Raw genomic sequence first — 16,205 nt, forward strand, 5'->3', positions numbered from 1 at the left:
TTGGCTTGCACAAAGGGATGACACTCATTAGAATTAGAATCGAACCTTGACTGCCCGTCTAGCAGCCAAGGCCACAACCACGTTAAAAATGGCAAAATCCTGTTTTTAAAAATTTTGTGAGAATTTGAAATTTTTTCATAAATCTAGCATTTTTTTTGCAAAATCTCGGCAATAAAAAATAAATTAAAAAATATAAAAATATTTTCTATAAAAAATATTAATACAAATTATTTAAAAATAAAAATATACATTTTCCGATAAATAACCGTTTAAAACATAAATATTGAGTTTAAATCGTGGTATTTATGTTTTTTCATAAATCTTACGATATTTTGAAAATCTTGGGAGAAATTACCGTTTTAAACTTTCAGCCCCAACCCCACTACACCGACCCCGTTCGGGCGAAGACTGGCGCGGCAAGAGTTGACTTGAGAAACGACGAAGAAAGGAGGGAGGCAAATTGTCTGCTGCTCATCTCTTCCCCTTGGCTTCTCTTCAAAGAGAGAGAGAGAGAGAGAGAGAGAGAGAGAGGACCAACCGCCGTGTTTGGTACGCTCTTTTGAACGTTCTTGACGTCTCTTTCTCTCTCTCTCTCTCAACTTCCTTTCTCTCCCTTCAAAGTCTGAATACTTTGAGACGTGCAGTTAGGTGGACGAGAGAGACTCCAGGAGGATGAAAATTCCACCACCCTTCCAACACGTCCAACTCTCTCTCTCTAACGTCAAGCACACGCAGTGTCCTACCACCACACCATTTCTTCAACTAAACAAATCCGAAATCGCAATCCAACTAATCAGACGACCAACTAAAATATTCCACAAAAATTCAACTCCCCCCTCCTCTTCTTCTTTCTCAGAACAATTCACCATCACCACCAAACCGTTGTGTTGTGCTGCAAAAACCTATCAACAATGGCAAAAAAACTAGTGTCACCACCACCACCATGGAATCCCCACCTCCTCCTTTGCCTCCTCCTACTCTCAACCACCATCGTCTCGGTGACATCTCGCTTCGTGGTGGAGAAAAGCAGCATCACTGTGTTGTCACCGGACAGTCTCCGGTCCAAGCACGACGGCGCCATCGGCAATTTCGGCGTCCCCGACTACGGGGGCACCTTCATCGGCACCCTCTTCTATCCCTCCACCGTCTCCCCTTCCTCCATGGCCTGTGAGTCCTTCGATTCCCCTTTCAAACCCCAACATCCCGGCCGTCCCCTCGTCGTCATCCTCGACCGCGGAGGCTGCTTCTTCGCCCTCAAGGTCTGGAACGCGCAGCTCGCCGGTGCCAAGGCCGTCCTCGTCGCCGACAACCGAGACGAGCCCCTCATCACCATGGAAACCCCCGAGGAGGCCACCGAATCCGAGGCCTTCCTCAAGAACATCACCATCCCCTCCGCCCTCATCGAGCGCGGCTTCGGCGAGAGCCTGAAGAAGTCCCTGGCTCGGGGGGAGGAGGTCCTGATCAAGATTGACTGGCGTGAGTCCGTTCCGCACCCCGACAGCCGCGTCGAGTACGAATTCTGGACGAACAGCAACGACGAGTGCGGGATCCGGTGCGACGAGCAGATGGAGTTCGTGAAGAGCTTCAGGGGACACGCCCAGCTGCTGGAGAAGGGCGGGTACGCCCAATTCACCCCCCATTACATCACTTGGTACTGCCCGGAGGCCTTCATCTTGAGCAAGCAATGCAAATCTCAGTGTATCAATCACGGGAGGTACTGCGCGCCCGACCCCGAGAAGGATTTCGATCGCGGGTACGAGGGGAAGGACGTTCTACTGGAGAATTTGAGGCAATTGTGTGTTCACAGGGTGGCTAATGAGAGTAACAGGCCTTGGTTGTGGTGGGACTATGTAACCGATTTCCATATTAGGTGCCCCATGAAGGAAAAGAAATTCAATAAGGATTGCGCCGAGGAAATCATCATGTCCCTCTGTACGTGGATCTTTTGCTGACCATTGTTGTGTTGAATCTAATTTGATATTTTAGCCCTGTGTGTAATTGTTTGATGCTGGTCTACGTTTGATTTTATCAGATTTGTCGCTCGATAAGATTCGGAAGTGTATGGGCGATCCGGAGGCCGATGCTGATAATCTTGTTCTGAAGTTGGAACAGGACCTTCAGGTTTTCGAATTCGTCTTCCTTCTTTCTCATGTTGTTTGATCTGTGCTGTCAGTTGGGTGCGATCGAATTAGACCATTGTATTTTGAATTCTATACGCTATAAAATCGTTTTCTTGGTTTTTCAGGTTGGGCGAGGATCGCGCGGCGATGTTACTATTTTGCCCACGTTGGTCATTAACAATGTGCAGTATCGAGGTGTGTATATCAGATCTGCTGTTGATCTTATTTGCACTAGTACTTCAAATGTATCGTTTAACATACGGTGTTGGTAATCAAGCTAGGTGTTTTCTACTTGTAATTATCTGTTTATTTCCTTGATTATTTTTTTTATAAAATATTTCCTTCATTAATTGAAAATATCATTATTTATGGTATTTTCATATCTATTGTATAATGTACAATTCCATCTGAGGTTGATCTGAAGGTATATTATTATAAGCATTACAGCGTGATTAACCAGGTTGCTAGTATTTTCTTTTAGGTTTGTACGAGAAAGATATTTATTTCATATTTAAAATATGAACCCAACCATATCAAATTATTTGAATTATCAATTATCCCTTTCTCATTTATTATAAAGGAAATTTGGAGCGAACTGCTGTACTGAAAGCTATCTGTGCTGGATTTGAAGAGTCAACGGAGCCTGCAGTTTGTTTAAGTGGAGGTGGTTAATCTATTATTTCATTCCTTTGTTTTTTTGGTTTTTTTCTAATGATTTGATATGACCAGTAATTGGTTACTTGGTGCATCTATCCTGTGACTTATCCATGCAGACATTGAGACAAACCAATGCCTTGAAAACAATGGTGGCTGTTGGCAGGACACGAAAAATAATGTTACTGCTTGCAAGGTATTGTGCCAATTAATCTGTTGGGTTTTCAATCTCTGCTGCATTTGGTCTGATTGAATCCTCATATTTTCCTCTCTTTCTTTTACTTCTTTTTTTGAGTAGGACACTTTCAGGGGCAGAGTCTGTCATTGCCCATCAGTGAATGGCGTTCAGTATCAGGGAGATGGTTACACACATTGCGAAGGTCTGCCACTTGCTTAGCATCTATTAAAATATCTTGATTCTTATCATTGTGATGCACATTTCAATCATCTTGCTCTGGTGTTTTCAGGAATATGTGTGCTTTCTTTGGAAGTGATTCTAATGATTCTGCTATTAAATATGTTCTGAGATTTGCTCTTATAACCGATTCAGTTTTGTAATCTTGCACAGAAAGATTTTTTAAGTTTATGTTCATTCCCTCAATCCCTAGATATGCTTCAGATTAACATTTTTTTCTTAAGAATGTGGACTGGACTTGTTGGATAGGATATTTTCTCTGATATTTATCAGTACTTCCAGTCCTCAGTTTCATAAATCATAACCTTATTCAACAATGGGAGTAGTTTGTTTTCTAGTTCCTGGTGAGTTATATTCTTATTGCCCGCTTGCATGAAAGAGATGTTCTCTGAGTTTCCTTATTACTATTTTATGGTAATTCGGGTGATAGTTCAGTAACTATCGTTAGATTGAACTTGGATTGGCAGCACAGATGAAGTGTATTTTCCATCCTATGCACAAATTGAAGCCGAGTTCTAAATGTTGTCCTAACATGATGGTAGATCAAGGCCCTTGCTTCAAATTTATTGCCTGCATGGTGTGGAAAGCTGTGTACATAGGAAATATGAGATCTCAAAAGGAGGTTTGATGAGGGAGAAATATTAGAAAACTTAGCTGGGAACAAATCCTTTCAACAACAACAACAACAACAACTACGCCTTCATCCCAAAACAATTGGGGTCGGCGATATGAACCAAAAAAGAAAATCATTTTGGGTCTTCCACATGAATCCTTCTCCTCCACTCATTTCTATCCAATGCCATGTCCTCGGTGAGGTTCAAAGCATTCATATCCTTTCCTATCACCTCCATCCATGTCTTCCTAGGCCTACCCCGACCTCTTTTAACTAATATATTTTCCCATTTCTCCATCCTTCTAACTGGGGCATCATTAGGCCTTCGCCGAATATGTCCAAACCACCGTAAACGATTCTCTCTCATCTTATTTTCAATGGGTGCAACGCCTACCTTCTTACGTATCTCCTCGTTCCGAATCTTATCTTTTATTGTATTTCCACACATCCATCTCAGCATACGCATCTCAGCTACACTCATTTTTTGAATATGATGTCTCTTGGCAGCCCAACATTCCGTACCATATAGTAAAGCCGGCCTAATAGTCGTCCTATAAAACTTTCCCTTCAACCGCAATGGCATTCTACGATCGCACAAAACTCCAGTTGCACTTTTCCATTTCATCCACCCAACCTTTATCCTATGATTTACATCTCCATCAATTTCTCCATACTTTTGAATGATAGATCCCAAATATTTGAAACAATCATCCACCGGTATTTCTTGCTCACCAAGCTTCACTACACTCCCATCACTACTTCGTTGCTTACTAAACCGACATTCCATGTATTTTGTCTTACTCTTACTCAACTTAAAACCTCTTGCTTCCAATGTCTGTCTCCATAATTCTAACTTAGCATTAACCCCAGCTCTAGACTCATCAATCAAAACAATATTATCAGCAAACAACATACACCACGGCACATTTTCTTGAATTGATCTCGTAAGTTCATCCATCACTATAGCAAATAGGAAAGGGCTTAAAGCAGATCCTTGATGTAACCCAACCGTTATAGGAAAATTGGTTGTCACCCCTCCACAAGTGCGGACATTGGTTACTACTCCTTCATACATATCCTTAATTATACTAATGTACTTGAGAGAAACACCTTTCTTCATCATTGTCCACCAGAGAACGTCCCTAGGTACTCTATCGTATGCTTTCTCCAAATCAATAAAAACCATATGCAAATCTTTGTTCCTCTCTCTATTTCTCTCAATAAGTTGTCTAAGAAGATGTATAGCTTCCATAGTTGATCTTCCAGGCATAAAACCAAATTGATTCTCCGATATCATGACAATCTTCCTCAACCTAGACTCAATCACCCTCTCCCAAAGTTTCATAGTATGACTCATGAGTTTTATACCACGATAGTTTGAGCAATCTTGTATATCACCCTTATTCTTATATAGAGGCACCAAAGTACTCTTCCTCCACTCATTAGGCATCTTATTTGTCCGCCAAATCTTGTTAAAAAGATTTGTCAACCATTCTAAACCTTTCTCTCCCAAGCATTTCCAAGCCTCGATAGGTATACCATCTGGGCCAACTGCCCTACTTGATTTCATTTTCTTCAAAGCCTTTGCAATTTCTTTCTTTTGAATCTTGCGCATGAAGTCACGATTCATCTCATGAAAAGGAATGGACAAGTCTCCAAGATCTTGAGCATGACTTTCATTAAATAGCTTATCAAAATAATCTTTCCATCTCTCCTTAATCTCCTCATCTTTGACTAAAACCCTTTGCGTTTCATCTTTGATACATCTAACCATACCCAGATCCCTCGATTTCCTATCTCTCATCTTTGCAAGCCTATAAATATCCTTCTCGCCCTCTTTGGTATCCAACTTGTCATAAACCTCCTTATATACCTTATCCCTCGCGTTCCGAACTACTTTTTTAGCTTCCTTCTTTGCTATCATATACTTCTTCAAATTCTCATTATCACGACTCTTACTTAGATTTCTATAACACTCTCTTTTAACCTTAATAGCTAATTTGACATCCTTATTCCACCACGATGTATCCTTACCTAGCGGTGCACCGCCTTTAGACTCACCCAATACCTTCTTAGCCACCTTTCTCATGCCACCCGCTATCTTATTCCACATTGATTCTGAATCCTCCTCAAGACACCAATCAGCTTCCTTAACTACCTGCTCTACAAACATTCCTTGTTTAGCTCCTTTCAGTGCCCACCACTTAATTCTAGGATCTATCCTATGTCTATCCCTTTTGTGGCATTGTCTAATTCTAAGATCTAAAATTAGCTACACTTTCTCCCGGTATAACCTTACAATCGATGCAACAACCCCTATCTCTCTTTCTAAGTAGGAAAAAATCTATCTGACTCGTATTAACCCCACTTTTAAATGTTACTTGGTGAGACTCTCTCTTCCTAAACCAAGTGTTTGCTAAGATCATATCATAGGACAAACCAAAATCTAAAATCCTTTCTCCACTTTCGTTTCTTTCTCCTATACCACAGCCTCCATGGATACTCTCAAATCCATCCCTACTAATGCCTACATGCCCATTAAGGTCGCCGCCGATGAAAAGCCTTTCTCCATAAGATATCCCTTGTACTACTCCATCTAAATCTTCCCAAAATTGACGCTTAATGGAATAATCTAAACCTACTTGAGGTGCATAAACACTAATAATATTAATAATCTTCGAACCTAATACTAATTTAATAAGTAAAATCCTATCACCCTTCCTACGGACCTCAACTACATTATCTATAAACTCACGACTCATAACAATCCCTACTCCATTCCTATTCCTATTTATTCCTGTATACCAAATCTTATATCCCCAAGGTTCTATCACTTTTGCTTTCTCACCTACCCATTTGGTCTCTTGTAAACATAAAATATCAATCTTTCTCCTACACATAACATCTACTAACTCTACCAACTTACCGGTTAAAGATCCTATGTTCCAAGTGGCTAACCTAATTTTATGGTCTTGGACTAACTTCTTTACCCCCACCCGTCCAACAAAGTGAGGGAACCCTTGCCTATTTGACACCACACCCGGGCGCCGGTGTGACGCGTCGCTTCCGGGCGACGACCTAGCAACCCTTGTTCATTTATCACTGCCTCCGGGCCTATAGAGTACAGCGCGTCGCTCAGTAGGGAACGCCCCAACGAAATTCTCATATTGGTTCATATTCATAGGGTATGACTAAGTTTTTATGCTGGCTGTCACAGGCCTACCGCAACCCTCCTCCTTTATCCGGGCTTGGGACCGGCAGTGGATAACTAAACAGTTATACACAGGCGGAGTTAGGGAACAAATCCTTTGTGGGTCTTTAATCGAGTGAATTGTTGGAGGTGGACTTGTTTTTCCTGCGGTTAGAGTTGTCGACATCTTATTCAGGATCTAATGTTCTTTTTTTCTTTTGAGAAAAAGTAGAATTTTATTCAATAGTCAAACAGCTTGGAGGTACAATAGGTGACCAACTGATGTATAGTTCAATCGATTACCCCAGTGACCAGTCTTAGGTAGAACATTTCCTGGCCATTTGATTTTGGCACAAAGAAAGGCATCTGCAAAGGAAGGGATAGATAAGAAACTTGAGTCCCTTAAGCTTCTTGAGTTTCTTTCCATCTAAACTGCACATAAGGCTGTAGACAGCTACATCTCTGTATCATTACCCATCCTCTGCTTTTCAATACATCAATCTTCATTTCTTCTAAGTTATAACTTATAATTAACTTTAACTATTTCTATCAACTCAGATCAGTCCCATTGAAATAATTTCTGAAACTTAGAACACGACCAAGTTAATGCTTAGTTGTTTCTTCCTCAACCAGGCATTCATGCATCTGCTTGGCAGTTGTAGCTCTTTCATCTTCAGATTTAACTGACACGCTGGCCCATCTAGACATGCAACCGATTTACCTCTCCTTGATGGACTGAAGCTCCATACCATTTTCTTTGGAAAGGGTATTACTGTAGGCTCTAATCATGCATTATAAAAATTTCATAGAAAATATCCATTTGGGGAAATAATGCTGTTCAAATTCAAATGCATCTCTCTCTCTCTCTCTCTCTCTCTCTCTCTCTCTCTCTCTATATATATATATATATATATATATATATATATATATATATATATATATATATATATATATATATATATATATATATATATATAATGTATGTATATGTATGTACGTATGTGAAGCAATTTTAAGACAAAAATATATGATATATGCATAAATGGCTGCACCCTAAGTACCAGCATTGGCATGGGTATGCCAGGAACATTGAACATCCGTGTTACAAAGGGAAAGATCTTTGAAATGAATTGGAGGCATGTTCCAATCTGGGAAAGCAAAGAATAATCAGATTGGATATGTTAGTCATATCAGTAATCATATAGTGCAAATTTCTTTGTGATTTGTACTTGAATAAGAAGATTTTGGATTAAAATGGTACCCTTGAGTTTCAGATACTCTCAGCAGACTTTCAAGTTTTAGCTTAATAAGCTTACTAGATGAAAAATGCACCTATCTTTTGAAAATATTCAAAAGTGCAGTTAAACTTTGTTTGGTTAACAAAAAAATCATGGACGGTCTTATCTCTGGACATTAAAATTGTATCAAATCTTAAATGTTACCTTTAATCTTTATTTGATCTCGTTGTCTCTCTCCAAAGATCAATCTCTCATTTTAATAAGTATAACCAATTTGTTCTGGCATGGGAATGATGATGATTCTACAGATCAATATATTTTAATGATAAATCAAAACCAATAAAATAAAAAATTGAGGGAAGAAGAAATCAAATTGATATTAATTCATCAGCCTTCCGAACCCAGGTTGGTGTATGAGAGTATATTCTAATTATTGGGGGGTAAAAAGTAGTACCTTTGTACGAACCCAATATAGATTAGTAGTATCTGTAGTAAATTTTTGAATAATTTGTCTTTGATATGCATAAACAAAACTTTGATGCCTTTCCTGAAAAATTCCAAAAAAGTTAGTGCATTTTTTAATTATGTCAAAAAGTTAGGTTCCATTTTGAAAAATTTTCCATTATTTTTTTTGAGGGCTCTCTTTAATGTGCTTGTATATTTCTATTTTGCTAGCTTTTGGCCCTGCAAGGTGTGCAGTAAATCATGGAGGCTGCTGGTCAGAGACTAGAAATGGACAGACTTTTTCGGCATGTTCAGTTCTGTCCTTTAATCCCCATATTTGAATGAGTCTTCATTGTTTTAAGTTCTTTTGTGTGCTTGTTTGAATTGTTTTTACATGCATCTTGTACTAATTCATCTTCTGCTACCAATTGTACTTATTACATAATAGGAATCTGATCTCAATGGCTGTCGATGTCCACATGGATTCCGTGGTGATGGACATCAATGTGAAGGTGAATTTACAGTTAGAATTTACGCTATTATTCCTTTATTTGGTCTCATCTATGTTTTTTGCCATTGTCTGGTTGAATTCTTGGTTTTGTACTATATGCCAGATATTGATGAATGCAAGGAGCGTCTTGCCTGTCAATGTGATGGTTGTAGTTGCAAAAACACATGGGGAGAGTATGATTGTGACTGTGGTGGTGGCCTTCTATACATAAAGGAGCAGGACACATGTATTGGTAAGGATTTTTAAAGAGTACATGGTTTGTTGTTATACCATGTATTCAAGAATTTATATTTGTTTGCTTTGACTTTTCCTATGACCTATGAGGAATTACCCTTCTGTCTATGTTTTACAATTCTAGCTTTTAGTAGCATAGGCCAATTTTTAGGTTATCTGATTGACTTGGCTTTCACTGAACATCCTCTTTAGTCAGCTTCTTCCGAAATTATTAGACATGCAATGAATACTTGGAAGTTAGTTCATGAATAATGTCTTTGACATTTTTTGACTGCTTATACTAGTAATAGTAATGGCACTAATAGTAGTAACGATAATAACAATAAAAATAATAACAATATTGATGCATTTATGCAGCCAAAAATTCTTCGCGATTTGGGTGGTTTATGACACTACTGGTATTATTTGGTTTTGCGGGTATTGGTCTTGCTGGTTATATATTCTACAAATACAGGCTTCGGGTATGTATTCTTGGCTAAACATTCCTCGAGTGCTGTTTACGATAAATAATTGTATATACATCATTTGCATGAGTATTACCGATTTGTTTTTTTTTTCAGTCATATATGGACGCTGAGATTATGGCCATCATGTCTCAGTACATGCCACTAGACAGCCAAAACAATGAAGCTCAACCTCTGCGACAAAGCTCTGTTTAAAAAAGTAGGTGCCTTGATATTGATAATTGATGACTTTTCACCGAGGTGTTTCTAGTACCTTATGCTATCTTCATCCAATTCTTTGTTCTGCCATTCACTGTTGCTTATACTGTATGAACTAGCGTCCCTAAAAAACGTGTGATACCCTATTGGGGATAAGCTGCCATGAGTAGATACCAGACGCGTCATTCATCGTGGACATACAAAGCTATTATGCGGGTGTCTCTCCTGAACTGAATCTTCTGCCTTTGTTACACTCCATCCCTGCAGACCAGCTCTGTAACCTTTGTAGACACATTCATTCTCCACAGATATTGTTAGACATTACAACAGAAAGATATGAGAGATGCATTACACGGACAAGGTGTATTCAATGTAATTGGTATTTTTTGGCACACCGAAAGAAACATATGGCTGCATTTACCTAGTTAATAAAAAGTGTCTTTAGAATTTTGTTGTTCTATTTGGGCTTGAGTTATATTTCCTGATTTTCTGAGCACTAGGTTTTCCCACTTAACGCCTATTCTAGATCAGGTCATGCTCTCATGAATACTTTTGTGAACACCATTAGTTTTACACTACTTATCTATACTGTTAAGCAAACAGAGATTGTCAAATCCCATCTAAAGCTGGCTCTTTGTCTCTCTCGCCTTTGGTTACCCTTGGGCAAATTCTGTCGTGTACCAATTATAGTTGTTATTGACAGCGCTTTTACACATCTCCGGCTCTGATCATGTCGAAGCAGAGCCGGACCTGTCAAGAGGCCAATGAGGCTTGGGCCTCAGGGCCCCTGGGCCCAAAAAAATTTTAGGGGCCCATTTTTAAGGCCCGAGCTCCCCATTGACTAACAAAAATCAAAGGTTTGGAATACCATTGACTTATGGATTCATGAAGAAAAACAGAGACCAGAGTTTAACGATCAGACATAAAACATGATTTCATAACATACCAGTTAAACTTCAAATTTGTCAATCATATGAAGTCATCAAGCGATCGAGATACTGCAAATCTTAACTAATTAATAAGCCCAAATACTTGCCAATTGATCAAAGAAGTTAACTTCCATTAACTAGTTCAGGATCACAAGGAGAGTTTTGTGCTATTATAATCAAGAACCAGCTATTGGATAAAGCAATCGGCCATTTAATGTTTACAATGAAGCTCACCATGTTTTCCAGCAATTCTGCATGAATCCATAAGTCAATGGTATTCCAAACCTTTGATTTTTGTTAGGGGCCCATGTTTAGTAAAAATATAAATCTTATCATTATTTGAATGATGATACTATCAGGTTGTGTCTTATTCTCTTGACTTTCTTGTTTCACTGTAATTTCTGATTTCTAATTTCTGTTAGCAGTTAATTTTTGTTAGTTAATTACTATTAATTATTGTTAGTTAATTTTTGTTAATTGATGTTATTGCTAGTTAAATCTAAAAATAATATAAATATTTGTATTAGTTAATCTATGTTAATTAATGTTGAACAACTTGATTAAACTGATTTGATAACTATTTTTACCTCTAAAACAATCAGACGAGTATTGTTTAGGTACTTTATATAAATATTTTATATATTTTTATTTAATATAATATAAATATTTGGAATATTATATTTGTTTAATGTGAATGCAAATTTTATTGTTATTTTGATTCTTTAAAAAGAATTCGGAGGCACTACCCCAGAACTCCTACTATTAATAGGGGGCCCATTTTTTTCCTCCGCCTCAGGCCCCATAAAACACAGGTACGGCTCTGTGTCGAAGGCTCTGTATAGGTCGAGTGAGACCTCTGGTCCACGTAGAGTCATACTAATAACTGGAAAAATCTTGGCAATATTCTGAAAATATTGAAGAAAAAAACGTGTGATTTTGGTTGCCTTTATTAAATGGCCAAAATGGTGCAACACTTGCAAAATGTCTTGATATTGTTATTTTAGTATCTTTTCCTAGAAAATTGTCCATGCCGAACACATCTGCCTGCGCAGGTCTGCAAAAAACACCATGAAAACTCTCATTTTCCCATTGTAGCCACCCAAGTTTTGATAACACGTGCTTCCAATCCTCTCTCTCTCTCTCTCTCTCTCTCTCTCTCTCTCTGTGTGTGTGTGTGTGTGTGTGTTGAACCATATTTTCATAGTTGTTTGTAGGTACGGATAGCTCGTTTTTTTCATTTTTTGGTTGTTTTTTATGAAACTAACCTTACATATGTGATCAAACGGTGGCTCCGCCTGTCTGGCAGGAGCAGTTAGTGCACGTTACCTTGTGTTGGGACGTTGCAAGTTCGAACACCAATGGTATATGGTTGTATAACTGGTAGGGGTCTGCCTAACCCCAGCTTTCTTTGTTGAAAACAAAAAACTTAAATGCGTGATCTACATATTTTTCTTAATGGGAATCATCTCTTATGTTGTCCAATTATGTCATATGGAAGGGTTTTTGTAAGGCATCAAAAATCAATGGTGTACCTAGGTCATAAAATTGTGTTTTGTCATCCAAAAAACAGGATTGAAAAGGCAATCCCTACTGTTTTTGGATATGGGCTGAATCCATGTACAATTGGATAAAAAAACCTGTGCATGGTGGTCTTGAGCATAGTGACAAATCTCACAAGATTTATGAAAATCTCACAAAAATATCAGCAGAAATTACAATCTCACAAAAATATCAGCAGAAATTACCCAAAAGTCAAAGACGGTAATTTCTTGCGACTTTTAAATGCAATATTTATATTTTTATCGGATATTTATCATGAAAAAACCGTGTGGTTTTTATTTTTAAAAATTTTAAATATATTTCCTTATAAAAAAGTATTAATTTTTATTTATTTTTTATTGCTGAGATTTTGCCAAAAATGCTAGTTTTTCAAAAAAAATCAATTTCTCACGAGTTTTTTGCTGCAGATATTTTGCGTTTTGAACTTCTGTAACTATGGTCTTGATGCGTTTGTACATACAAACTCTTTAAGCAAACCTCTCTCTCTCTCTCTCTCTCTCTCTCTCTCTCTCTATATATATATATATATATATATATATATATATATATATATATATATATATATATATATATATATATATATATATATATAGCTCTCTCTCTTTGCGGCACCGTGGCCATTGCGTCCCCATTAGGGTTCTGTTATACCTCATCCTTGAACTGTGACCACTGTCTCACCATTGGGGTTTTATTGTTCCGCCTAATCCCTGCACAATGGCTATTGCCTCCAGCGTGAGGGATCTCTCTCTCTCTCTGATTCCCGACTATTGTCAACTCTTTCTCTGATTCCCGACCCATCCCAATCCGGCGACCATCGCCCTGCAACCATTCGTCTTCCTCACTATCAGCCTCGGTTCCCCGGACCCCTGCACCTGCGGACCACCTGCGACCCCCTTTCAGCCTGGTTTCCGGTCTGGTCACCTCTCTGCTCACTCGACTCGACGGAACCTCCGGCGACCCCACTTGCAGCCTGGTTTCCGGTCTCATTGCAGCCTGGTTTCCAGTTTTCTCTCTTTTCTCCGGTGCCGAAGGGAAGGCCGCTGCTGACATTCTGAGCCCAGGCGCCGCCGCCGTTTGCCTCCGGTGGTTTTCCAGTTTTGTCGGGCGTGGGTTTTCTCCCTCCTCTGCTTTCCGTCTTCTTCTTCAAGGAATTTGAGATTTGGGCTTCGTAATCTGAAGAACTTTGTGCTAAGGAGCAGCTCAGCTCCCCTGAAATCCGTTCCTCTCCTCTGCGGTTCACCTCTGTGGAAGTCGTTGGCAATCTGACTGCAAGTCTGCAACAGCCAAGCTTCAGTTACTGCCTTCCAGTGGCAGTCTCGGTCGATGTCTTTCGAAGGCGTCAAAGTCTGCATTTCAAGCGGCAGGCTCGAACGGAGGTTGCCCTAGCTTGTGCTGCGTTGGTTGGTCGTGCCGATCACCACTGGAGTCCCCGACCCTCGCAGGTGTGCCTCTATCTTGTTTATTCTCTTTTTCAGAGTTTCGTAGGCTCCTTCATCGGTGCCTTTCGTCATTTGGTTATGTGCCCCTCGTCTAGCCATTTTTGGGGGCTTGCTCCCGATCTCCCATTGAGGGTCAACCTGCGAGCCCTACATTTCATCAAGGAAGCTGTGAATGACTGGGGTGCAGCCTTTGTGCTTCGCCGATGGGGATTGGATGTTGTCTTGTCTTTCAGACTCAATCGTCGGTTCTTCTCTAAGCTTTCAGAGTCCCTCCGATCATGCCTAGATGTGGGCTCTCTTCTTATTTTGGACATTAGGTTTTTCCTGCGAGCTATTAGACGGGAGCCTCTCGAAGCGTGCTCTGTTAAGGCTTTGCTTGTTTCTTCTTTCTTCATTCGTGAGCTTCCAGAATGGGTTGCTGATCGAGGATGGAAGCAGGTCCAATCTACTTGGCAAAGCTCCTTCCATGCTATTCGCTATAGATCTCAGTTGAGTCATGCCAGACCGGGGGATTGGTGGTGTGCTAATTATTTTTCTTTGAACTTCCACAAACGTTATGATTGTCATAAGTGCGGCTTATCTTTTCTCTCTCGTCGACACCCAGTCTGGAAGCGAAGACGATCTAACCCCTCACATTCCCATTCATCGGGGATGAATCTAGTCTCTAAAGATTTTTCTGGGGTGGTGCGTCATCCGGCAAGTCGGAATCCTGAACGGCCTTCCCAAAAATTATCCTTCTCGCCATGGGTGCAGATTGGCAATCTCCATAACCCGGCGATTTCATTCAATGCTGTCAAGATTGGGTCTATCTGGGTCCCGGTCCGGCCGCAGCACTTTGGGCTTTCTTTTCCGTCAATTGCTCCAGCTATGTTAGACTCTTCGCCAGCTTTTGATGGCATCTTCCAACCGTTGCATGTTCTGCCAGGGGTGGGCCCCAATAAATTTGGCTCTGCCATCAATGCTTACTCTCTTGGAGATTTGCCGCTCACTATTTATAATGCACGGAGCTCGACGTCTGATTCTTTTTGCGCTAATTCTCGTGGCGGACTGGTGGCGCGGTTGGGTAGGCATGCTCGTGGGAAGCAGAGAAATTTTTTGCCATCCTCGCCATCACGAGCTCTGTCTAGGGTGGGCCCACAAAAATTTGACCATGATAGCAATGCTTTCTCTAATGGAGTTCAGTCGTTAGTTTTTTCTCAAGCTCGGGGCCTTGTATCTGCTTCTCTTTGTACCAATTGCCATTTAACTTGGAGGCGCGGTTGGGCAAACTTGCGCGTGATGGACAAAGGATGAATCTGCAATCGTCCCTTATTATTTTTTCCTCCAGACGCTCTGACTATCTGGTTATCAATCTTATTGTGTTTAATGTTAGAACCAACCTGGCAATCAGATTCATGGTGCTTGGCTCCTAGGTTCCTCGTCCTCTCCCTGTATCGCATTATGTCTCTGAGGTTTTTTCTTCTACCAAATCTTTTGGTATTCCGCCAAACGAGGTCTCTTCCATTAGTCCAGCACAGGGTCAGGGCAGCCACCTGCTTATGCCTTTGATTCAGCAGCATCCTAGTCCACAACCCATGGGTGTCACGGTTGTCGATGCAGCTAAGTTGCTGGATATCTCTCTCTCCTCGTCGCAGCTGCAAGCTATAGCTGTTGATATGGATTCTACGATTTCAGCTATTTCTGCGATTATTGGGGACTCTCTCTGCAACTTCGGTGGAGCAGACTGCGAGCAGTTGGGCATTTTCGATGGTCACTTGAGGTCGTCTGTCAGTGTTGGTGGTCAGCGAAGAAGAAGGAGGCCTTCGTCAATTGTTTCGGCTACCGATGCTAGGTCCCCAAGAAGGTCATCTCGGTGCCACCAACCACGGGTTTTTCCAGATTTTGTTCCATGAAGACTGTTTGTTGGAATGTTAGGGGCTTAAATTGTCTCACTAAACACCTGTTTCTGGCTAATTGGGTTAGGGAGCAAAAGCCCGACCTTCTTGCTTTATGTGAAACTAAAATGGAGGTCATCTCGCTCGTGGTCGTCTCTAGCATCTGGCAGGGAGTTGACTATTTCTTTAAGCCAGCGGTAAATCATGCAGGAGGTATCCTTATCTTGGGAAATCAGTCTTTAAATTTATCTCAGTTGGATATGGGTCTTTTCTCTCTGTCTGTTGCTTTCAATTTGCAGGCAGTTGATAGAAGAGTAGTGGT

The 16,205-nt window shown here is 40.3% G+C and overlaps 1 protein-coding gene across 1 annotated transcript; it reads left to right on the forward strand.

Annotated features, from left to right (window-relative positions):
• The first annotated feature begins 510 nt into the window (after positions 1 to 510).
• On the forward strand, positions 511 to 10,539 carry LOC149831080 (vacuolar-sorting receptor 6-like). The gene is made up of 12 exons (XM_090013654.1): positions 511 to 1,932; positions 2,033 to 2,121; positions 2,246 to 2,315; positions 2,701 to 2,784; positions 2,894 to 2,970; positions 3,073 to 3,154; positions 8,906 to 8,988; positions 9,123 to 9,186; positions 9,289 to 9,417; positions 9,777 to 9,880; positions 9,980 to 10,082; positions 10,201 to 10,539. Exons 1-11 carry the CDS (start codon positions 912 to 914, stop codon positions 10,076 to 10,078), a joined length of 1,902 nt encoding a protein of 633 aa, XP_089869780.1. The 5' UTR covers positions 511 to 911; the 3' UTR covers positions 10,079 to 10,082; positions 10,201 to 10,539.
• The last annotated feature ends 5,666 nt before the right edge of the window (positions 10,540 to 16,205 follow it).

Source organism: Nuphar pumila, chromosome 7, assembly GCF_984573655.1.
Source record: "Nuphar pumila chromosome 7, dmNupPumi1.hap1.1, whole genome shotgun sequence".
NCBI classification, from domain to species: Eukaryota; Viridiplantae; Streptophyta; class Magnoliopsida; order Nymphaeales; family Nymphaeaceae; genus Nuphar; species Nuphar pumila.